The sequence below is a fragment of the Onychostoma macrolepis genome, chromosome 06, assembly GCF_012432095.1.
Source record: "Onychostoma macrolepis isolate SWU-2019 chromosome 06, ASM1243209v1, whole genome shotgun sequence".
NCBI classification, from domain to species: domain Eukaryota; kingdom Metazoa; phylum Chordata; class Actinopteri; order Cypriniformes; family Cyprinidae; genus Onychostoma; species Onychostoma macrolepis.
In genome coordinates, this window is record NC_081160.1 from 30,759,763 (window position 1) to 30,785,261 (window position 25,499).

The 25,499-nt window shown below is 34.9% G+C and overlaps 2 protein-coding genes across 4 annotated transcripts in view; one reads left to right on the forward strand and one right to left on the reverse strand.

The window, feature by feature from the left end:
* Nucleotides 1-225: 225 nt before the first annotated feature.
* csrp1b (cysteine and glycine-rich protein 1b) lies at nt 226-7,036 on the reverse strand. Its single transcript, XM_058778577.1, has 6 exons — nt 6,944-7,036; nt 4,775-4,884; nt 1,787-1,955; nt 1,581-1,710; nt 1,147-1,240; nt 226-506 (listed from the first exon to the last, which is right to left on the reverse strand). The coding sequence occupies exons 2-6, from the start codon at nt 4,881-4,883 to the stop codon at nt 430-432; spliced, it is 579 nt and encodes a 192-aa protein (XP_058634560.1). The 5' UTR covers nt 4,884; nt 6,944-7,036; the 3' UTR covers nt 226-429.
* Nucleotides 7,037-9,667: 2,631 nt separating this feature from the next.
* nav1b (neuron navigator 1b) overlaps nt 9,668-25,499 on the forward strand; it is an 88,121-nt gene continuing 72,289 nt past the window's right edge. For all 3 annotated transcript variants that reach the window (XM_058779355.1, XM_058779356.1, XM_058779357.1), the window contains exons 1-4: nt 9,668-10,275; nt 11,651-11,712; nt 22,699-23,429; nt 24,494-24,582. In XM_058779355.1, the coding sequence (XP_058635338.1) occupies nt 22,726-23,429; nt 24,494-24,582 (793 nt within the window). In that variant the 5' untranslated portion in view covers nt 9,668-10,275; nt 11,651-11,712; nt 22,699-22,725. The remainder of the gene's footprint in view (nt 10,276-11,650; nt 11,713-22,698; nt 23,430-24,493; nt 24,583-25,499) is intronic.

A 25,499-nucleotide genomic window follows, 5' to 3' on the forward strand; every position in this document is an offset into this window, starting at 1 on the left:
ACATAAACACGCTTTGTTCTCAACACACTTGTGTTTTTGATGTGTGTGTGATGTCATGGCCAAAACAAGCCAGTCATCTGAGAGCGCATTCAATGCCGCTTTCTGTCTGCAAACAGTTTTTCAGTCGTATTTGGTCAAATTATAATTGCATTTTTGCATTGTTAGTTATCATAGCATAATGCATGGTATAGCTCAGTCAGAGAAAATAATAAATCTAAGTAAACGTAAAAAATAACCCAGTTTTATTATTGCAAAAATGTCAGTTGATAATATTATTTTGGATTTCACAATAAAACTGTTTATTGGATTTAGTACAAACTGAGCACCAAATTAGGCACTGCACATGTGTGTATAATAACATTTATCAAACATGTTTCACGTGAAAGTGACCCATCTGTCCTTCTGGGTTCACCGACGTCAGCTGTATTTCTACTGAGCGTGAGCCAGAGCACCAGCTCCCTGACCAAAGCCAAAGCCCTTCGGTCCAAAGTTTTTAGCATAGCACCCTAAATAAATAGAAATATGCAAGTATAAATAATAAAATAAATAATGTTATTGTAAGTATAAAAGTATAAAATAATAATAATAAAATAATAATAATAATAATGTTATTATATAACATGATATAAATGTATTATATATATACTAATTATATTTTATAATATACAAATTATTTTATATATTAAATTCAAATATTCTAGATTTTATGAATATTAAGCATAATAGTAAATATAAATAATAAAATAAATAGTGTTATTATAAATATAAATACAGATGAAATAAATAACAGTATTATCAATAATTTAAATATTCTTTTAGAATATAAATGTTATAAAATATAAATGTTAAATATAATATTAAATTTAAATAATATTAAAATGTTAGACATATTAAATAAATAACATTATTATCAACATAAGTTGAAATATTCTGTTAATATAGAAATGTTATTAGAAATATTAATTATATAAATATTATAAATAGCATATATAAATAAATAATGCTATTCTAAATATAAATGATATAAATGACATTATTAAGAATATAGATGTAAATGTTCTTTATTGTTTATATTTCTGAACAAATCCTGAATATCTTAATATTACATAAACATACACACCTGTATGCATGATATTTGATACTGACCTTTACAGTAAATCTCTCCGTCTTTATCTGCCAGAGTAGTGGACTCCAGACTCTTTCCACACTTTGCACATCTGAAGCAGCTCTTATGCCAAGACTAAAGGAGATGAAAAGTGATGCCCCAAAATGTCATTTGTCACAGTTAGTTAGTTTGTCATGCTGGTTGGCGGTATATAAAACATCAGACATGTTGGGATTGGCAGTGATTTGTCAGTTTGTGGCGTTTCTTGGCTTTCATATGAGGGCAGGTGAGGATACGGTGTTATTATGTTTGCATTGCATTGTTTGTAGTAGTCGATAATGAGACTATTTTGGCAACCAAGCCAAAACAATCAGTTAAGTGAATTAATAGTGGGGGTTAACCAGTTTGGTAAGGCGATAAGCCCAGGGCAAAGTGAGAGTATCTCCACAAGTCTAGTCAAGAAAAACTAACTCACGTTTCCCCCTCCAACCACCTTCTCTGCCGCGTACACGGCGCTTCCACAGCGAGGGCAAACGTCCGAACCGCCGAGCTTCTGCGCAAACTTTGACGGATTGGGGTTGTTGGTTGGACGATGGGATGTTTCTCTGTGTGACAAATACAGACCGGCTACTTTAATGCACATTGGTAAAGCCAAAATGCAAATGAAAACATCCTACTAACCCGGCCGGTTTGATTCCCAGAGCTTCGCCCGTGTCCATGCTCAGGGTTCCAGCTCCTCCACCGAAGCCGTAGCCTTTTGGGCCGTATTTCTTGCCATAGCAGGACTTGCAGTAGATCTCGTCCTGATGCACAGCTACTGTTGTGCTGTCCAGATTCTTTCTGCACACCACTGCAGTCAACATAAATGTACATGCATAATCAATACACGGTCACACTTTATATTAGGTGGCCTTAACTACTATATACTTACATCAAAAAAATAAGTACAATGCACTTATTGTGTTCATATTGTATTGCAAAACACTTTTGCTGCTATTGAGGTGGGATACAGGTAAGGTTAGGGACAGGTTTGGTTGTATGGGTTAAGGTGTAAGGGATGGGTCAACAGTGTAATTATAAATGTAATTACAGAAATTAATTACAGATGTAATTACATATAGGTATTTTTAAAAATATAAGTACAATGTAAAAACATGTATGTACACAATAAGTGCATTGTACCAAATTATTAATTTAAATGTAAGTACATAGTAGTTAAGGCCCATATCTTCATCTAAATAGAGAATGTACATATGTGAAAATTATATATCACTTTATAAGTAACATATCACTGTTGATTTAGGGCAATAATGTGTTATATAGCCTATTACTTTTTCATATGGGTTGTACAATAAAAACATTTCCGAACTCAAAACATTCTTGCTCATTCAAAAAAAAAAAAACCCAGCTTTTATTGAAACCAAACTACCAAAATGACTCATTTGTACTTCCAGTAGCTGTTTATTTTCAGCTGTGAATGTCTCAGTGGAGCAAGTCAAGTCAAATACACTATTGTTCACAATGCGCATTGTTTCAAAGCAGCTTTTCAAAAAATCATGATGTTAATTTTTATAATGTTTTAATGTCTTCTAGTTGCATTTTGCAGATTAGAGCTGAGTGATAATATAGTTTACATTTTGCAACTATACAAACAATCGAGCAGATGAGATTTGCTATACAGTATCACCTTATGTGAGTATACTGCACACACATCCAAATTTATATAAAGAGCTGGGCTTTAAAAGAATTACATTTTGCAACGAAATAAAAAAAAATTCTATATAGTATACTTCTTTACATGAGTGTACTAGGTTTGCAGGTAAAGTAAGATGTACTATATATCCAACTTTTAATATATCAACACTTCATGGTTAGTTAATCTCAGCAACTGTAAAATAGACTTTTATTTCTGCATTATGACAGTTTTTGATGTAAATATCCCACTAACATTATATTTGCAGCTCAGGAAGCATTATAAAATTAGAAATGCAGTTCATGACCCATGAAAATCAATAACTGATTCAAGCTTACTGTTGAGTAAGAGTATACAAACTATAAAATAGATGTGTATAACACATCTCAGTTTGGTCATGTCATAAGTAACAGTGAATTTGAGGAGAAATGTTTGAGTCCATATTGAGATAAATTAATTTTGATGCAAACATTTGTGTCTCTGCTAATCTGAGCTCTAGTGAATGCAACTGAGTGCTTTTTCTCTGGAGAAGCATCTGGAAAAAAACTGAGGTATTAAAAACACAACTTTAAACATATACACTCTCCCTACTGTTTGGTGACATAATAACTTTGAGCATTTGGTGCATCATCAATATAAGTGTGTCTGCGAGAGTCATCTACACATAAACATCCATTTGTTCCACAGATCTGCGGTCAGATGATGTGCAGCCATAAAAGGCAGACGAATCCACCGGGATGTTCGTTTGTACAACGCCTAATATGGATATGCTGTTAAACAGGAAAGATTTGCTCGCTGCTCAGTCTCATTTCCAAACTCAGGCCAGCTTTCCGCTCTGAGGACTTTTGTCATTAGTTCAGAAGCACAAACTACTGCTAATGATGCAACAGTTATTACTTGATTTACTACAGTAACTAGAACTAAAACTGAAATCAAAATGTATGAAAACACAATAAATGTATTTAAGCAAAGCAAAAATGACAACAACAAAAAATAACTAAAACTTTCTCTAAAATAAAAAATTAAATGGAAAATTTACAAAAAAAACAACAACAACTAAATGTTAATAACTCTTAATAACACTTTGTCAGAACACTTTCGTAAGCACAAACTACTATTAATTATCTGTGTGTACAATTCAGGGTTATTATAGTTAACTAAAACTAAAACCATACAAAAAAAAAAGAATGAAAATAAATAAAAGATGCAAAACTTAAACTTATTATTTTTAACTCATTTTCATTTTTTTTTAACTTTGTGTACTGCAATAACTAAAACTGAAATAAAATTAATTAAAAAATGAACAAAAATTACTGAACTTTCAGAAAACTTTGTGTAAAATTGAAAAGTCTAAAAATAAAAACTAATTCAAAATAATAATAAAAACTAGTATCTCAATATTTCTAGAAATATACTGGTGCAGTTAAGCAAGCAATTAAATAAATGAAATATATGTGTTTTTGTTTTATTTTTTGAAAAAAGCCTTTTTTAGGACAAACAAAAATAAATAAATCATAAATGAAATCCACTGGCAGTATTTGTGGAGATTTGTGCCCAAAGAAGAACAAACTATACAACAAAATAAGAATTTCCAATTGGCATCATGCTATCACATTCAATGCTGACAGTTTTGTCCAAAAACAATATATTATATTTTCCATGCTATATATGACCATCTGCATGAATAATTTTCCGGTTAACACCCTCTCTCTGCAGGACTAACCCTCACCACCCATTTCCACACAGAGAATCTCACGCTCACATGCACATCCTTTCTGCTTAAAATACTCCATTAGAGCACTGAAGGTGTCAGGTGAACGTGTGTATCGATATGTGTCTTTAATAGATTTCCCCGCTTGAGCTTGAACATCTGCTCCCATCTCTCACATTAGTTCACATATTGTGATGTGAGTACAGAGCATCAGTAGCAGACAGGTCTCAGGTCAGCTGTGTGTGTGTGTGTGTGTGTGTCTTACTGCACAGAAAGCAGGACTTGTGGAAGCTTTGTCCTTCACACTGAACCTCCTCTGCGAAATACACCGTCTTCTTACAGCAGCCACACTTGTTTCCTCCTCCCAGCGGCATCCTGACAGTATCAATGCATGCAGACATTAAAACATGCATGAATTGCTTCACAAATGCATCAGGCTTTATCTCATTTGCATATGCATTTGCATATCATTTTTGCAATTTCTAAGTATTTTCACAGTTTTAATTCAGTTCTCTTTATTAGGGTTGTTCCGATTCCGATACTAGTATCGGAAATTCCACCGATACCACAAAAAAATCTGGCATCGGTATCGGCGAGTACTTGAATCCATGTACCGATCCAATACCATTCTTAAACAAGATCTATAGTTATGCCCGCTAGCTTTGCTTACCGCTGCAAATCGGAAATCAATTCTTCTTCGCTGCTCAGAATGCAAACACAGGAAGTTGTGCACAAGCAACCACTATTTAGAGCAGCAAAGAATAAATACAAACGTGGTAGCACATTGCCAGTAAATCACTCGCATATGCGACTAAATCTTCACCCTGGGCGACTAAATAGTGTATAATATTAGCCACTGGCTAATAAATGCTCAGATTATACTCGCCAGTGTGTGAGTTGGAGGCTATGTATAAGTTTAGCACAGATATATTGTCACTCGCTGAACACTCTGACCAAGCGCTTCAGAGTTTCGCTCTCCGTCAAGCGATCTGGGCTATTTTTCAGTTCATCTGAATGAATGCGCAGCGCACCTGTATTTGACGTACCGTAAGCTCTAGTGTGAGCTTGCTTTTTTTCCTCACATGCAAAGAGAGAGAGAGAGAGTCTTATGTAGCGCGTCAATTCTGCTTGGTATGTAAACGATATTCTTTGTTGTATTTTCCTGTCAGAATAACGGAGTTCCTTTTGAATTCTTCATCTTTTAAGAACTGCCGGGTTCTCCGGTAGTAGGCGGAGCTAATGCGCAAGCGACAATCTCATTGGCTGGCGCTCACCTATAATCGTCCCTGTTTTGATTTCAGCAAATCAGTTCAAGCGAACGCAGGCAACGTGATTAATATTCATGAATCCAGCAGCTCGTTAATCCTTAGTGAGTTTTATATTATTCTTAGTAGAATTCATAGTATGATTATTATCTTATCAGTATTATTGATAGTTTCCCCCCCATTTTTCAGAGAAACACTGAATGACCAAAAAAGCACCACCACCAGTTCAGTTAAAATGACTGTATTCATGGTTACCAAGTTTTAATTCTAATTGCTAAAGTTATATCATTAAATATTACTCGGTTATCATAATACATTTATAATGCTTCACTGACTGATGTTAAGAGTGTACTTTTAGATATTTAAATAGATTTTAAAAATGGAATGCCATTTTCCAAACATTATATATTATATTTTTTTGTTTACTCGCCAGACTATCTATCTATCTATCTATCTATCTATCTATGGTGAAGCACACCATAAAATAATTGTATCTATACAGATCTAGTAGTACATACAGCTGTATAACCAGATACACACCCAGGTATCGGATCAATACTCAGTATCGGCCGATACCCTGAGCCTAGGTATCGGAATCGGTATCGGGAAGGGAAAAAGGGTATCGGAACATCTCTACTCTTTATATGAAGATACATTTTTACTGGATATAAGATCATTTATCATTGCCATTGTTTTAAAAGTGCAATCAAATGGCTGCATGATGATTTTTGTAAGTCTTGGAAGAACATGCACATAATTATGGATGATTTATGTTACTTTGTAACACTTTACAATAGGGTTTCATTGATTAACATTAGTTAACTACATTAGCTAACATGAACTAACAATTAAAACAGTTATTAATGTCAATTTCAACATTCACACATGGAAAATATGGAAACTTTAGTTAATGCACTTTGAGCTAACATGAACAAATAACAAAGAATTGTATTTTTATTAACTAACAAATTAAGATAGAAAGCATGTATTGCTAATTGATTGTTCATTTTAGCTAATGTATTAAGTAACATTAACAAATGGGAGCTTGTTGTAATGTTATATACTCTATACAGACTGTGCATCTGGTATCAAACCTGGATAAAGGGTGTTCTGTCTGTCCCACTGTTACAAAAACATTAGTTTATGGAGAGTAATAACAAAGCTCTTACCTGCAGTGATAGCTAGTCACTAGAAGAGAGAGTCTGGAGTGTTCAAATGAGTCCAGAGATGATGAGAGACTGATGAAGAGATGAGGAGTGGGAGGGAAAACAGATGCAGAACACGAGAGAGAGAGAGAGAGAGAGAGAGAGAGAGAATCATTTCAAACCTATCTGGCCCTTCTCAAAACACTATTTGACAGCGTCTATTATATTGTTAGGTGGCCATATAGCAAATTGATGATTTTTACTACTATACTATCTGTCTATCTAGCATCAATTTACTATGGCCAACTATTATTAGACAATGTACATCTCTTCTTAAATCTTTTAACAGTTGATTTACCAAACAAACTAGAATCACCATGAAACAGTTTGTATATATCATATAGTTTATGTGTGTTATTTTCAGAGCTGTAATGTTTTCATGCAGTGTTGTAGTGACCCGTGAAATGCTTGCACGTGTGTTTTGACCTTAAACGGTGTTTGTTAGGAGGACTGGAGTCCCTCACCCTCCTCATTCCAACACAATGAAACACATCTGGACCTGCTGGAGCGCAAAGCTCGTCAGGAAATGAGAAGCGGAAGAAAATAAGCTAGTTAGTCAGCTGGTTAAGGAATAAAGCATATTAGTTAGTTCAGTTGGTTAGCTAGTTAGGGAATTGAGCTGGGGTGCATTTCCCAAAAGCATCATCGTTGGCCAACTATGGTCGCAAGTTCCACTGAACTCTGGTAACAACAGAACTTGTGACCATAGTTGGTTTTGGGAAACGCACCACCAATTAGTTAAGAAACAAAGTTAGTTAGGAGCTAAAGCGGAGTAGTTAGTTAAGAAATAAAGCTAGTAAGCTAGTATTTAGTTAGTAGGTACACTCTCAGAAATAAAGGTACAAAAGCTGTCACTGGGGCGGTACCTTTTCAAAAGGTACACTTTTGTACCTATTAGGTTCTAATATGTACACTTTAAGTACTAATATGTACCTTTAAGGTACCAAAATGGACTCTTTAGGTACAGACATGTACCTTTTGAAAAGGTACCGCCCCAGTGACAGCTTTTGTACCTTTATTTCTGAGAGTGTAGTTAAGAAATAAAGCAGATTAGTTAAACGGTTAAGAAATAACTGCATGTTCACAGCTGCACATGAATATTACAGTACACATCTTCTGTCTCTGCCAAGAGCCTGTGAGCCTGCTGATGGTGCTGTTCTTCCGGCACAGATTCATCTGATCCAATGACTTCCTTCCATTGTCGATGCAAAGAGGGTGTCGGAAACTGATCCATAGCCTTGAGACTGAGCGAAGAAAGTCCTAAAGCTCTGCTTCAGCTGTGTGTGTTACAGGAGCCTTTTCTATACGGCCCTTTGGTCAAACACAGGGTCTGTCTCCTCTGGACATCCGCTATGAGCACGAGTGTGTGACCAATGCATTAATCCACCGCTGGAGAAACAGGAGTCCAGGACAGGAAGGTTTCAGGCCTGAGAGAGAGCGACTCGTGTGCTGTGAGGTTCATGTGATGAATTAAGGAGCTGCTGCTTCTTTTATTCAATAGTCCGACCTGAATCATTTTGTCAGTGAGTCTGCGTCAGCATCTGTGAGTAAATTATTATTTTATATTCAGTAGTGCATTGATTTCTATTTGCTTAATTATGCTGTTGGTTTGTAAACCTGTGAAATCATAGGAAATCAGTTATATTGATTCTATAAATCACAAAAATAATTAATATAGATGTTCATTTTAATGTGAATTGATTTTGCTTAATGGTTGGTTGAACTGGCGTTAATTAATTAAGTGAAGGTAATTATTTAATGAGTGGTTTTGTATAGTTTTGTAAGTATGTGGCCATCGTGGAACGGCTTAAAGGGATAATTCACCTAAAAATGAAAATTTATCATTTACTCACCATTATGCTGTTTGAAATGATTATTAGGACTAAAATATAGACCATATACTGTTATTATCACACTTTTTGATCTTTTCAGAGCTCTGGTCATCTCCTTTTGAGTTCCACAGAAGAAAGTAAGTCATACAGATTTAGAATGACATAAGCATAAGTAAATTATGACAGAAAGTTCATTTTTGGATGAACTATCCCTTTAAGGAAAAATTGATTGGAGATGTATTCATTTGGGTCACTTACATTTAAGTCAATAACGTTTCTAAAAATATTTTGGAATATAATGACTAGGATTTTAGGATGGTTTGAGGAGCATTTAAGAAATCATACTTACACAGAAGTAGCCATAAATGAATACAAATACATAATAAACATTAAAATAAAATAATAAAATAAAACATAACATAAAATATAATATAAATGAATAAAGTAAAAAGGAAGAGCTCCTCTGTTTTTTGCATGTGTCTTGCATGCTCACTGCTGTGCATGAAAATATTTGAAAAATATTGACTAGGATTTTAGGATGGTTTGAAGGCAAATAATTAGGAATTAAAGAAAGAATGCACAGAAGTAGCCATAAATAAGATAATAAAATTAAAATGAAATGAAAGAGCTTTTTTTTATGAACTGCCCTTTTTTATTTACTTATTTATTTATTTTTCCAAGTGTCATGCACAGCTGTGCATGAATATTATACATCATCTGTTCTTGCAAAGTAACAAATAAAAGGTAAATATTGGTCTATGCGCAGTTTCAGAGAACGGCCAGAAGAGGGCGCGCTCACTCTTCAGGACTGACTTCATGTAGCGTGACACACCCTTTCTTTCTTTCTTTCTTTCTCGCTTTTCTCTTTCACAATCACTTCATACGTTCATCATAGCACCATCATTTTTGCCTCAAATCGTCTGTTTGAAGTGCACCACTCTAGATTTTGTTTTTCTCCTTGTACATATTTTCCCACCACAAAACAAGCAAAGCACGTGTCGAGGCCGCATATTTTCTCTGGTGCTGTTGATTTTGTGTGGGAGACCGTTTCTATAATTATGAGTGGTCTTAATGGAATAAGCAGAGTTAAAGAGCATTAGCTGAGTAAATGCAACCCGGCTGATGTGAAACAGAGACGCGATGGTCAGTCGGCGCGTGTGTGTGTGTGTGTGTTGTGGATGGATCACTCCATCATGCTCAGATTAGATTCAGTCCAGTAAAGCCTGATAAACGAGCGGCTGCAGCTGCAGTTCTGCCTTTAATGCGGCTGAAACTTGAGTCTGTCTGCAGAGGGACTCGCCCTCCATATAAAGCACCCCACACTGATAGATGACAGCCACTTTAAACCCCACCTTCATCATCAACATTACATACAGGTAATCAAAATCATCATCTTGATGTGATGTTGATATTGATGATGATGATGATGATTTTGGGGTTCATGATGAGGAAGATGATGTCCAGGTAGGCCTGTCTTATTGTATTGTATTATAAATTTCATTATTATTATTATTGTAAATTTCATTATAACCATCATGATCAACAGTGTCATCTTAATAATAGTAATAATGATAATAAAATTCATAAAAAGTCATAGTTATGATATACAAAGTCCAAACTATGAGATACTAAGTCATAAATACGTAAAAATGGTCGAAACTAAAAGTCAAAATTACTACATACTAAATCATAATTATGCAATAAAAGTAGAAATGGACATATTAAGTCATAATTATGAGATAGAAAGGTTATTATTGTCAAAATTGTAAATCATATTTGTGAGATAAAAGGTTAATCATAGATAAGAAATTGAGATACTAGGTCATAATTATGTGACAGTTATGAGATAAAAAGTTGAAATTATGACCAAGTGATAATTCTGATACTAATTTATGAGTCAGTTATGTTGAAATAATGACAAAGTCAAAATGATGAAATATTAAATTATTATTTATCATTTAAAAATGTGGATATTTTATGTCATTTTCTTTTGTATTTTACATAATAATTCTGATTTACAAAAGCATTTGTTTCAATATGGTTTAAACTGGTTTTGGATGGCTAATGCTGGTCTGTTTCTGGCCCAGACTGGTTAAGATGGTTAATGTTTCAGGTCAACCAGCAAAAACAAAGCAGTCAGTGATGGTTTAACTAGTAAACTGGCTGAAACGGGTAATCCAAGCTGTTTGTTTTCAGCGGGTTGATGGTGTATGACAAAGTAACAGTGAGAAAAATAATTTAGCATTAAAATTTCAATTGCGTCCTCAGTCAGAACGACTGTCTAAAGTGTAAGTTTGTGCCCTCTGACAGGATCACGCCGTACCCTTCACTTTAACTCTCTGAGAAACACTGTGTATGTGTGAGTGTGAGGAAGAAGGCATGAAAAATGAGGAACATTTCAGACTCTGCCATTTGAACTGTGACTGCTTAACAGTTATGGCTAATGTACTTTAAAGACTTCGATATTCTGCTGTAGAAAGGAACAGCCTGTGCGTAATAACCACCGTGATCCATTTAAATCTGAACCGAACGTGGCCTAAGAGCTCTAGACAGGCAGGTACTGTAAAATCCATATCCACTGCTAATGGTGTATATACCTCTGCTCAGGCTTAGGTAAAAATATCCATCCAACCTGGACCTACTCCAGCTGGTCCATTTACTAGTAAAGAAAATATGTATGTCAATGAAGATGCTGGGCGAATATTTAAGAGGAGAGACCGGTTCCTTTTGATTCAGAGCCTGGAGAAGACATGGTGACTCTCCTCTGAATCACTGCAATGTTATAATTATCATATACTTAAATGAAGGTTGGACGCTTAACTTAGTATCTTGTATGCAGCTGGCAAGACTGTCGACACTGGACCTGTGACGTTACTCTGTCATCCGTTTCTCCGGCAGTGGGTAAGTTGGTTAACAATTCAACTAGTTACAGTATGTATGTAAAGTAAGAGTGGAGACTATTATATTGTTTTTTGGGATATTTCTGAACTTAAAATTAATATGCAGGCATCCCTGTGCTTAACTAAATCCACACTAATGAGCATTAGACGGATAATGTTTACGCGGCTGGCTGCACTTTGAGTTGGATTTGCTCATGATCTTAACATGTGCCACGCGTTTGGTGGCTTGTTATTTGGCAGAATTAGGATGACATCACCACACTGGTATATCATGATGTCGTGGAGCAATGATGTCGTACAGATAGAGAACGTCCAGATGTTGCTAAGATAACAGTTCGACCTTCTAATAGGCATAAATGAACACAAATATTGAATAAAATACTTTTTATTGGCACTTCACTATTTTGTTTGTTTGTTATATATGTGACCCTGGACCACAAAACCAGTCTTAAGTGTTAATTTTTCAAAATTGATATTTATACATCATCTGAAAGATGAATAAATAAGCTTTCCATTGATGTATGGTTTGTTAGGTTTGGACAATATTTGGCTGAGATATAACTATTTGAAAATCTGGAATCTGAGGGTGCAAAAAAATCTAAATATTGAGAAAATCGCCTTTAAAGTTGTCCAAATTAAGTTCTTAGCAATGCATATTACTATTTAAAAATTAAGTTTTATACATTTACGGTAAGACATTTACAAAATATCTTCATGGAACATGATCTTTACTTAATATCCGAATGATTTTTGGCATACATTTTTTTTTATCATTTTGACCCATACAATGTATTTTTGGCTATTGCTACAAATATACCCCAGCGACTTAAGACTGGTTTTGTGGTCCAGGGTCACATATGTTCCTGTAAATGTAAATTTATATATTTATTATTTTTATTTTTATTTTACTCTCTACCATTTTGTTTATTATTTACTTTTAATTATGTTATGTGCTTTTGTAATTTTGCTTTTAAAAAGTTTTTTGTCGTCATTTAAATATTACTATATAGCTGAAATAAATTTTTATTTCATTTTTACTAATTATTAGTACTTTAACTCGTATATTTCTGTAGCAAGACAAGTTTATTTTTTAATTTTGGGTTTTTCATCATATTTATATTTTGTATTGTTTTATTTCAGCTTTATTTTAATAACTGAATATGATTTCTAATCGTTTTAGCTTAGTTAACGATAGTGTCTTTACACTGAAAGAGCAGCCTTAACACTCAACTTTTTTGGCACATTGCATTCTGGGATTGCAAGAAAAGGTTGCATACGATGCTGCCATCTTAAAAAAACCCCAGCAGAATGATGCTGGCTTGTTTTTGTGCCAGTGTTCAGTTTGCCTGTGATGCTTTAAATGCTGTCCAGGTAGGCGGTATACTTGGTTTTGGCACAGAACTAAATAGTCTCCAAATGTGCATGACCTCAGGGAGCGGGGTAATATAATACTAGTCTATATTCTATATATTCCATCAAACAAGACAGCTGTTTAAACGTTCAGTAAGGTCACGTGTATGGGCTTTATTATCCTCGAAGTGAAGCTGGAACTGTATTTTGATTTGCGGAGCCCCTGAGGAAATGTCCTTTACAAATGAGCACATGACGTTTAATGACATTCTGATATTTTAAGGCTTATTAATTACATTCCCTCTCACAATATCACATTATTCCAGAAAATAATGTGCAACTCGCATACAAATACAGAGTTACACCCATCTCAGCATTCATTTTCCACTAAACGAATGATATTATTCGGTAGCTGAGGGAATTGCTGGTGTTGCCCAGTTTATTATTTTCCTGTTGGTTTTATCTTGTAAAATGAATCCATTAAAGTCTCTGGACTCTGTTGGTTTCAGGACGCTGGTAAATCTACTCAAGTCTTCCACAATATTGGTTTTTTAGAGCCCGTCCCTAGTTGTCAGATGACTCATCGAGAGGAAAAGTTGAGTCGTGTCGGATTATAGCGTGAGCTGATCTCTCATGAAGGCTTTCATAAACTTCTAGGGTGATCTGCTACGTCATGTCGTTTCTAGGTTTTTAAGTATCTCTTTAGTATTGAACATTTTAAATACTAAACTAAATTTGTACTCGCTGCCATAATGATAGGATGTTCTAAGTGAAACCACAGATTGATCTCTGTTGGATCGGAACAATTAAAAACGAAATGCATTTAACTGGGCATCAAGGATATAGTTATTGGTATAAAAAACGTTCTCAGAAGAACCGGCTCTGTTGAATCTGGGTCAGCTGTGCCAGGCGGTGCTGCTGGATTGTAACGTATTGTAGTTGGATCCAAAAGAGCAAGTCCCTCAGGCTCAGACATCAAGTCCACTATTTATATGATTACTACAACGGCTTTACACTTGTTAATGCCTACCAGACTGTAATGCATTTGCCAGTTGTGTCACTGTGAGGTTCGTATGTCTCATACGAAGCTCCTCTATTATTTTCATCCTTTATAATATGATTTTGATCTTACGGGTTTGTAAAACTACGAGTCTTGGTCTTGTGGTCTCGGTCTTGTGTCTTGAGACCACATGAACGTGGCTTTGGTCTGAGTTTCATTATTTAAAGTCAGGCCATAAACTAAGACCCAGACCACAGTCTATTTCCAGTGTACTAAAGGTGATTATTACCTCAATCACTAGCTGGTGCAATATCTTCACCACTGAGCTTTGTGTTGCTTTTGAATCTCTCATTTGAGTTCTTTACAATGAACATTATGGTTCTTGTTCTGGATCTGGACCACAATTTTGCTTCCCAAGTTGATCCTGTTTTAAAAAGGTTTAGATATGAGACAGAAATATTGATAGGGAAGTGCAGTGTGGGCTATAGGTTTATATGGCTCATTTGCTCACGTGAGGAGAGACCTTGAGAACATGAGCTTTAATGAAGTCAACAGGGTGGAGAGTATTTGTTTATAGGACTAATCAATATTTGTGTCTCTGATTGTCTGCAGACAGTAGCTCAGATTATACTGAAAGTATATACTGATTATACTGTAAACTCAGATTGTACTGTAAAATTGGTCTATTAAACTACATCTATTAAAAGACTTTCCCTTTCATTAACATTCAGTGCAACAATTCCAGTTGTATTGCTGGAATCAGTTCAATATCCTGCTGTAATGTAAAACCTACCTAAAGTCTTGTCCAGAGAAGGTCTGACCAATTAAATGTCTGCTTTGACCTGCTGCTCGTTTAAAGAGAACAGAAGAGTTTGGACTGCAAACCAGATTAGTTTAGGGCCGGACAATGGTTAAAGATCTGTTATAAAATGTTTTCAGATTAAACTGTTAAATGTAGTTTAAACATAAAAATATAAATGTGTAAATACTTTGATGCTTATTTCATAACATGACCAGAAAATTGAGACTTAATTTGAAACAATAAGAGAGTATATATATATATATATATATATAGAGAGAGAGAGAGAGAGAGAGAGAGAGTGTTTGTCTTTATTTTATATAAAATAGGTACATTGCAAATTCTTTGATAATTCACAGTGCATATGATAATTGAATGTTCAATTTATTTATAAAGCACATTTAATACAACTTTAGTTGACCAAAGTGCTGTACATAAAACATAAACCTAAACATAAACATCTAAAAAATTGACAAATCTAAGCGCTGCATTTAGTATTGCATAGGCTAAGTACATAAGTACAACAGAAAACATATAACCTTAAAACAACCCGATCATCTAACAGTTAAAAGCACGGGAGAAAAGATGAGTTTTTAACAAAGATTTAAATTCAGAGATTATACATACGTAATTATAATTATAAGTAACATATGTAATTATAGGTAACATTATGCTGCCTTTTATTATTATAATGCACATTTTATTGTAATTTTCATGGTATTTGTCATTATTTGATATAAAAACAGGTGCAGTGCAAATTCTTTAATAATGCACTATATATGTATATGCATGTATACCAGATAAAAGTGTATATTTATAATTATAAGCACAGTTTGCTGCCTTTTATTATATAATATAGTAAATATATAATACACCTATATTTTTATGGTCTTGAATAGATTGATTTGTCAATATTTGTTATAATATATATATATATATATAGGCAGCAGGAGCTAAAACAAAACAATAAATAAATTTAAAAACATAAAGAAGATGGTGCATGAAATGGAGATTGATCCAGATTGGTCACTTGTCACATTAGAAGGCAGCTGACTATGTATGCAGTAGGCAGTGATAGGGTTTGGTGCAGTGTTTTTGTGCAGATGGGACAGTGTGCAGTGGAACGGACCATTAAGATTCCTGTGGGAAACAGCATCAAGTGTTTAAATCGTGTTAGTTGTATGACAGACAAGGGTGTGGGCCGGAGTGAATTGGATTAGGAGTGACTCGCTGTAGGAAATGCCTGTGGATCGTCAGAGCCCGGTCTCACATGTTGGATCCTTTTAGCCCACCAGCACAGAGTATTACAGTGATTAATGATGTCACGCTATCGTGCTGTTTTCCTGATCTCATAGAAATCCACACTGACGGGGCCGGTTGGAAAATGCTTCTTTTTTTTTCCTTGCATGAGGTTGTTTTCCTCTGATAGTTGAATGCACCACCTCTAGAAATTCACATTTCAGAAAGATTAAACATAATTACTTAATTACAGTTTTCCTGTTTTATTCCTGGCTGGTTGTTAGTAATAGTGTTTGTGCTTAAGGCAAAAGATGACAGATTTAGTTTGATTTCATGAAAACATGTACCAGCTTGTTGAATATGGATCTGAGCCCTTGTAAAACAAGTATATAATAATTTGTGGTCTATAAGATTTTTATCTTATTGACTTAAACTTTTAAGTTTTTAATTCTTATATCCACAAAGACTACATTAATGTTAGTTTCTAGTTTTCTGTTTGAATGTGTTTTAAAATGTAATTTATTTCTGTGATCAAAGCTGAATTTTCAGCATCATTCCTCCCGTCTTCAGAGTCACATGATCCTTCAGAAATTGTTCTAATATGCTGATTTGCTGCTCAAGAAACATTTCTTGTTATTATCAGTGTTGGAAACAGTTATGCCGCTTCATTTTTTTGTGGAAACTGTTAAATGATTTTTTAGGATTCTTTGATGAATGGAAAGTTTAAAAGAACAGCATTTGGTTGCTGTCTTTGCTGTCATTTCTGATTAATTTAATGCATTCTTGCTGAATAAAAGGGTAACACTTTACAAAAAGGTTCATTAGTTCACATTAGTTAACAACATTAGTAAACAGGAACTAAGAATGAACAATACTTCTATAGCATTTATTAATCTTAGTTAATGTCAATTTCAGCATTTATTAATGCATTATTAAAATCACAAGTTGTGTTTGTTAACATTAGTTAATGCACTGTGAACTAACATGAATAAACAATGAACAACTTTATTTTCATTAACTAACATTAACAAAGATTAATAAATAGTGTAATAAATGCATTGTTCATTGTTTGTTCATGTTAGTTAATACATTAACTAATGTTAACAAATGACACCTTATTGTAAAGTGTTACCATAAAATATTAATTTAATTTTAAAAATCATATAATAATAATAATAATTTTAAAATAATTTCCTAAAAATAATTTATTAATAATTTATTTAATAATAATAATTATTTATTTTTTTACTAGTATTTTAAGTATTTTATTATTTCTCTTCATCCCCTGTTTTTCTGTTCTGTACTGCCTGACTGCAGGCTGTTGTATAAATGTGATCTGAAGCATCTTCTGGCTGGTTTGACCCAGACTCTCTCTCCCCCTGACAGACTCAATCTGACATAGTGAATTGGTCTTGTAGAAGTGGCAAAAAATAAATAAATTATTGAATCTGGGTCTCGGGTCTAAATTTAACAAACAAAACCAGGTCTGTTATATAAAGCTAAGCCCAGTCACATAAGGACAGTGGCTGCTGCAGTATGAAGATCCAAAATCCCCTGTCCACACTGATGAGGACCAAGCCTGTGTGTTTCACAACTAGAGATTTAGATTTTAGGTAAAAATGTAGTCAGTGTTTGTATAGGCAAAATTCAGAGGGGTTGCTAGGTAGTTGCTAGTTGGTCACCGGGTTGTTTGGAGTAGTTGTATGGGAGTTGCTTAGCAGGTAGTTTCTAAGTTATTCAGGGTAGTTTCTAGAGCATTGCTAAGCATGCTTACAGTGTAGTAGGTGGTTGCTAGGGTGTTGCTATTTAGTTACTAGGATGTTCAGGGTGGTTGCTAAGTACGCTATGGTGTTGAAGGTGGTTGCTAGGGTGTTCAGAGTGGTTGTGTGGGCATTGCTAGGTAGTTATTAGGATGTTCAGGGTGGTTACTAGAGCATTGCTAAGTATGCTGTTGTAGGTGGTTGGTAGGGTGTTGCTAATCGGTTGCTAGGATATTCAGGATGGTTACTAGAGCATTGCTAAGTATGTAATAATGTTGTAGGTGGTTACTAGGGTGTTCAGGGTGGTTGCTAGAGCCTTGCTTAGTATGCTATAATGATGTAGGTGGTTTCTAGGGTGTTGCTAGGACATTTAGGGTGGTTGCTAGGGCATTGCTATGATGTTGTAGGTGGTGGCTAGTTAGATGTTGGGGTGTTCAGGGTAGTTGTAGGTGGTTGCTAGGGTGTTTCTATGGTGTGGTAGGTGGTTGCAAGGGTGTTGCCAGGGTGTTCTGAGAGGTTGCTAGGTTTGCTTGGCGATTGCTGTTAGTGGGTTGTTTTATGCCAATGCAAATGAATGGTAGTTTGGTGTAATGCAGTGCTGCATGCTGTCAGAGGACACGTCCTCAAGAGAGGGCCTTTGGCATGATGTCATGATAAACATAAACATGAGTTGCTGGCGTGTGTCTGGGTTTGAGGAAACACTGTGTCAGTGTGTCTCGCGCTGAGGGGAGGGAGAGCAAATGTCTCCTGCTCTCTGTTTGTCCTCCTCATTGGCTCGAAATGTGTCCTCGCTGACTGTCCTGCATGTCCAGATGTCTCGAGTCTCCGCCTTCCCTTGAGATTCTGCAGACAGCAGTAAAGGTTATCACAGGGACGCTGGATTTCACTGCAACTCTCAACAAGAGGTGAGATTTAATGGCTTGTATTCAAATAGTGCATAAGTCTGTGTGATTTGGGCTTTTATAGGTTGTGCGTTGAGTATTTTAGTCTGTGTGTGTGTGTGTGGTAGAGACAGAATTCAATCAGCAGCTGCTCAGTAGTTGTTTTCTGGGCCACTTATCTAAAATCCTCTTCCTCTGAGCTCAGGACTGCTGTGTCATGATTACTCTAGCCTGGATGAGGCACCTGCCTCTGCGTTTGTATTGATTTATACCGAGACTGAGGTAGTGCTGTCATATGCGTGAGTTCATCGTGATATGATTCACTCAACATGTTTTTCAGGTGCTTTTTTCCCCTTTTTTTGTGTTGTGATGCATTAGGTGTATTTGTTGCTTTTAAGTGAGAACCGGGCTAGTTGTGACAGTTTTATTTTAAGTCTTATTTCCCACAGGAGTTTTATTTTATATCTGTATGTATGTATATAACTTGAAGCATTTGTTAAACATTTCCAACATTGATTTAATATAGCGGGGCATGTTGTCACACTATATGGGGTAAGTTGTCACATTGGGATCCTGCTGTTTATTGGCAATGATGTGAAAAAATTGTTGTCTGAAGGAAAATAAAGTAATTAGCACAAAACCTGTATTTAATCTATAGAAATTATTATGAATTTGTTTTAATGTTTATCCTTTATAGTATACTTTCATTAGATATTTGCCAGTGTGGGTTTTATTGTGTACAATGAAATATGAAAATATCCTTACAAAAATCATATAAAAATATGAATTTTGTTTCCACAAAAATGTGACGCATTGTCTAACAAAATATCTAAATTTAAGATGTGTATTTCATATGAAGTCAATTGTTTATCCAACAGTAATTACAAAAAATATAATTAAATGTGAAAATATGATTGTTAAAAGCATGAAAGTTTCATTTTGATTTCATATTTGTACAAATGAAATGAAAATGAAAAAAAAAACATATATGTGTAATTCTGAAGGACACAATTTACTACAAAACATACTAATATTAATAATGTGTATTTAATATAAAGTCATTAGCTATGTGTCAGCTCCACTTTATTTTATTATTTTATTTTTATCAGTGGAGGTTGTGAAATTATGAATAATTTTGTAAATTGTATAATATAAATTATTATTATTATTTTTTTTTTGTGTATGTATTTTTATATTATTTTAAATTCATCAGTGGATGTAGTGGAATTATAAATAAGTTTATTTAAATAATATAGTATAAATTATATAATAAAAATTACTTTATTTTATTATTTTATTTTATTTACATCAGTTGAGGTTGTGGAATTATAAATAATTTTATATAAATTATGTAATATAAATTGTGTAGTATAAATTATATAATATAATTTATTTTATTTTATTTTGAATGTATTTTTAAAATTCATAAGTTTATTTAAAGCTGCAATCCGTAACTTTTGCCTCTTTGTCGCCATCTCTGTTTGAAATCTTGGAATTGCAGCTCTGTGCAGAATTATCTTCCGTGCGCGGGGTTGTGATCCGGTGTTCCAGCACGGCTCTAGCGCAGATGAATCTAATGTTTTGAGGTGAATGTGTGGCAGTCAGTCACCGCACCGGTGTGGATACTGTACTCAGGAATCACAGATTCTAGCCTACGTCTTGGAATATATGACCCAAATAAGAATTTTCACCGTATACTGCCATCTGAACAAGTAAGTAACAAGTCTGCCACGTTTGTTCTGACCAACTGAGGAAAAAAGAATTACAATAAATCACACTATTATATAACCGTGCAAATTATTCTTATTGTTATACTTTATTCTCAAATTATTAATGTTAACAACATCAGCATTGCGTGACAATGAGTATAGTGTATATTAGTGTGTAGATTTAAATTTCTGTACAGTCTAATCTCTAATTGTCATACCATTCGAATTTCATATTAAGAAATTATTTTAACCCAAAAAGCAAACTATGCTCCCTTCGAACTGGTTTTCTTTAAAATACAAATCTTGTGCAATCCCAGGCTATCTGTAATCAGAAGCACATTTAAAACTGGAATATAATTTAATTTCATTCACATGTGTTTCATAAACACATAATCATAATTCTGGATTACAATCCGCCATCAAAATGATACATTTAATTATTCTAGCTGCTGTGAGAAAAGGCTATAAACGATCTGCCACCTGCAGGATCCTCACGTGCGATAGCCTAGTAGCCGGGACAACTTCTTTATGTTTACAGACGTGACGTAATGACGCAGCGTCATGCTCGAATTTCCCCCGAAAACCTACCCGTACCACTCAAATTAGAAAACATTGTTATAAGCTAACCGTTGTGAATCGGGCTAAAGTAAGGTGATAGTTTTGAACACTGGCTGGTTATGTACTTTATCAAATATTGATTTAGATTTTGATTACATTTTATTGTATTTTATTTTATTATTTGATGTTTTTGAAACCATCATATAAAACCACTGCTCTAGAATGCAAGCATTTGTATAACAGGACATTTGACTCTAGTGATTGAGATATAGCCCTTCCACATGTGACAGCTAGCCACGTAATCCCTCTTACACGACAGCAACATTTTAAGTCTGTTTGAGTTGCTGTCTTTTGTCAAAGAACCTACAGCCAAGATGTACTTATGTACACACATACACCCCACATGCATGTGCTGCCATGCTGGCTTGGTCATATTTCCAAATTTGGCACTTGTCAGTGCAGATAATGAGCAGTAATAGGATGTGACGTCTCTGTCAGGTCAGCAGAGCCCTGCGGGTCTCATTATCAATATGTCTTTCATCAGTCCTCACAGAGCTGCTGCTGATCTGGAATCAGGGCTTGTGACCTACAAGACATTTGACACGCAGTCCGCAGGACTTTAATGAAAAATCTGGTGTTAATATATGACCATTGTTAGAGATTTATGTGGCCAGAAGTGACTGCTACAGTCATGTGACTCTGTGGTTCTTATGGCACAGGATAAATCAAAACACTTAATTTGAGCAGAAGTGGACAACAGTGAGACTCTACAGGCACAATAGAGGTCCTATTATTGGGAAGAAGGGGACGGTTTTGGTGCCAGTCACTGGAAGAGCATGAGAGATGGCAGACAGGGCTGGCAGTGCATGCTGGGAGTGCCAAGCGGTGCCAGTCTGTCAGCAGACCTCTGATCAAACCCCTCCAGAGAAGAGCAGCCGGTCCGGCCAAAACGACTGCAGTGTGTCACTGAGTCCTAATTATTATCAGCTATGCAAATGAGCTTAAATATTTAAAAACTATACGTTTATATTTCCCCTACCTCTACTTAATTAATTTTTTTTTTTTTTCATTTTATTTTGTACTTTTGTTTACATTTGATTAGTTTTGTGTTCATTATATGCAGGGACACTGTGTGTTTATTTTATTGATTTGTTTTACTCTGTCTTCTGTTATACTTCTCTTGTAAATTTTTGATTTATATTATGTTTTTATATTTATTATTTAAATTTTCAAAAAATGTTTAAACTAAATTTAAACTGATTTTTTTTTTTTTTTATTATTTATATTATATTATTCATTGGTTATGCTCCTTTCTCTTGTACTGTAAAAATAAAAAATTCAAATAATTTTATTATATTATTTATTTAATTATTTATTTAAACAATTATTATTTAGTTACACAACCTACGCTGATGGTTTTATATTTTATTTTAATTATTTTATATTTTATATTTATACTTGCACAACCTCCACTGATTATTTTATTTTATTTATATTGTAGCATTTACAGTATTTCTCTCTCTTCACTTGTACTCTATAAGTGTAAACCATTCTTAAAATGCAAACCATGCAGTCGGCTTGCTTTCCTTATGTTTGTTCATGATTTTTAGACTTGGATTTGGTTTGGATAAAAACTAATTATTTTGTCGAGCTGTCAAATCTGCTCATGTTCTCTTAACGTTTTCTCCCAGGGCTTCATCTGGTGATCTTCCTGGACCATGAGCAGTGGTGTGAACCTGAAGACGATGTCTCAGAGCAGCTCTGGTATTCCTCTGCCACGGAGTCTGACCAGCCTCTCCAAACAGGACACCAGGGGCTCGAGCAGCGCTTTACTGGGTCCAGCCGCCCAAAAAAAGCTGCCTGGACGAACATCCACATTATCTTCCTCAGCCTCATCCATGTCGTCTCTATCGATCTCAAAGGAGTTGCTCAGAGGCACCGGTTGGAGAACTCAGTCTTTACAGAGAACACATGGGACGTCCGGTGGAACAAACAGGCCGTCATTTGCTCCCCGTTCGGCCCACAGCAGCCCACATGTGCCCAGACGAGAAATTATCCCACTCAAAAACAGCCTCCGGAGGGGCTCGTTGCCCCAGGATGAATTCAGAGACCTGGAGAGACACTCCAACAAGAACTGGAGATCTGGCTGTCATCACTTCAGGAGTCTAGACAATGAGGTTGTTGAATCTTCTCGAGAGGAACAGACGGGTCAAGCCCTTCGCAAGCCTACCAACGGGAACGTCATTTGGGAAACGTCAACTGCTGTTCAGAGGGACTTTCAGAAGCAGCGGATGAAAATGCTGGCTCGTGGTGACAGCAACAGAGGAACGATTGCGTCCAAATCTCATGTGAACGGCACAAACACGGGTCCTGCAGGAAGGGAGTCTCCACGCATGGCAGCGGTGGCACCTTTCAGATTCAGGTGCGATTTCAGATTCTTTTTTAAATTTATTGCTATTGGTTTGTGTTGGGCATATTTTTCTTATATTTAATTGTGCATGCTCAATTTCTCAGTTTTTTTTACATTTAAATGAATTTTGCTGTCATCTGATGCATGCTTTATATAGACTTGTATTTATAATTATAAATAATTACTGGCTTACTTTATTGGCCCAAATTGTAATATTGGTGCATCAAAGTAAAACAAAATTTTTTATTTTATTTTTAATGTTTGAAATTTCAATATGTAAATAAATGTCAAAATTTATAGGCCATCTGCAGCTCACTTAAAGTTGACCTTTGAAAACATTGAAAATTACACTGTTAAATGTAATCTTTAGCAAATCTCAAAAATAAATATTCATTTTTATATGCATTATGATGTTGGGATGCATAAATTCACTTGTAGCATTTAAAATGATATGTATGATATATATTATGTGATTGTTTAGACACAATAGTATAGAGTTTATAATTATAAATAATAAAGGGCTTATTGCATTGGCCAGAATTCAAGTAAAAACATTTACATTTACAAATGAAATTTTAAAATGATTTGACCAATAATATTGCTACAGTATATGTGTATAATTCTGTGTACATATGTATAATATATTCTAATATTAATGGAGCTGTAATTTTATAGCTCTGTACTCGTACTGTATGACCAGCTATTGTCTCATTTGTGGCTACTATATTTATGTAAATTTGTTTGCTGAAATAAAGTCTCATCCTCTGAGTAATAAAAAATCCCTTTAAGAATTAATATGCTACAAATGGTAACACTTTAATTTAAGGTGTCCTTATTACATGTTACATGCACGTACTATTATAATAACAATAAATTATGCATAATTACATATAATTAACCCTAAGACAAACCCTAATCCTAACTCTAACCATATAGTAAGTGCATGCAGTTAATTAATATTACTCAGTACTTAAATGTATAATTACACTGTAACAAGGACACCTTAAAATAAAGTGTAACCCTACAAACTTGTGATTTCTTTCTTGTTAATGTGTGTTGTTCTGTCTGTGCCTCAGGCTGCAGGTTGGAGAAGACGCTGAAGCTTCTCTTGAGGATCTGAGCGATTGTTCTTCAGACTCTATGGAAGTGTGCTGTGAGGATTTGGGTGAGTCTTTCCTAAAAATGCTCCAATATTCATGACCGCAGGGTTTTTTTTTTCTGGAATGGCCTTTGCCTTTTTCAGACAGGGCTGTGGATGGTAGTGAGAAAAAGTCTGAGACTGATGTTAGTCTCTGATATCATCACAGTGCCTTTGTGTGAGGGATGCTATGATTCAGATCGATCAAACTATAAGCAGATGCTGGTGTGGTAAATTATGATTGTATCCATGTGAGGAGATTGATGTCTTTGCTGATGTAAGTTTCCACCGTCTGAAGCCCTATTCAGATTCTTGATGGACTCAGTCAGACCTCATGTAGACCTCAAATATTAGTGAAAAACTGTCAGCTCATGTTGGCCAGACATGCCAACAAACACAGACCAATCCACTGATTTGGGATTGTGTTTAGTACTTTGGCAAAGTAGTGTTTTTTTGTGGAAAATTGTTTTCGAGAAATGTGTTTAAGATGTTACATGCCTTGATAATGTGTGGAAAGGTTTGCAATTTATAAATGTAGCTGTTTGCATATTTAACAGTGATTTTGTTGCTTTCAGGCATATTATATATATATATATATTAGGGGTGACACCGAATAGTCGACGATTCGATGCTTTGATATGATCGTGCCATTTTGGCTATATAGGGATGTTCAATGTCTGATTTCACATAGAACTACCGGTTTTCTCCCAATAAGTTAATATACAGCCTATTAAGATGCTGTAAATAAGAATCTGAAAAGAAGGAATCTTTAAATAAATATTTTAACAGCCGTGAATAAATCCAACCACCGCTATAGATTGAAGTTTCACTTTCAATAATCCGTGACCGACAGAGGAGCATCTCAAACTGATGCTCATCTCAAACATCAGACTCAAACTGACACAGAGTGAAAGGTAGGGTACAAGTGATTTCAAAACATTTCA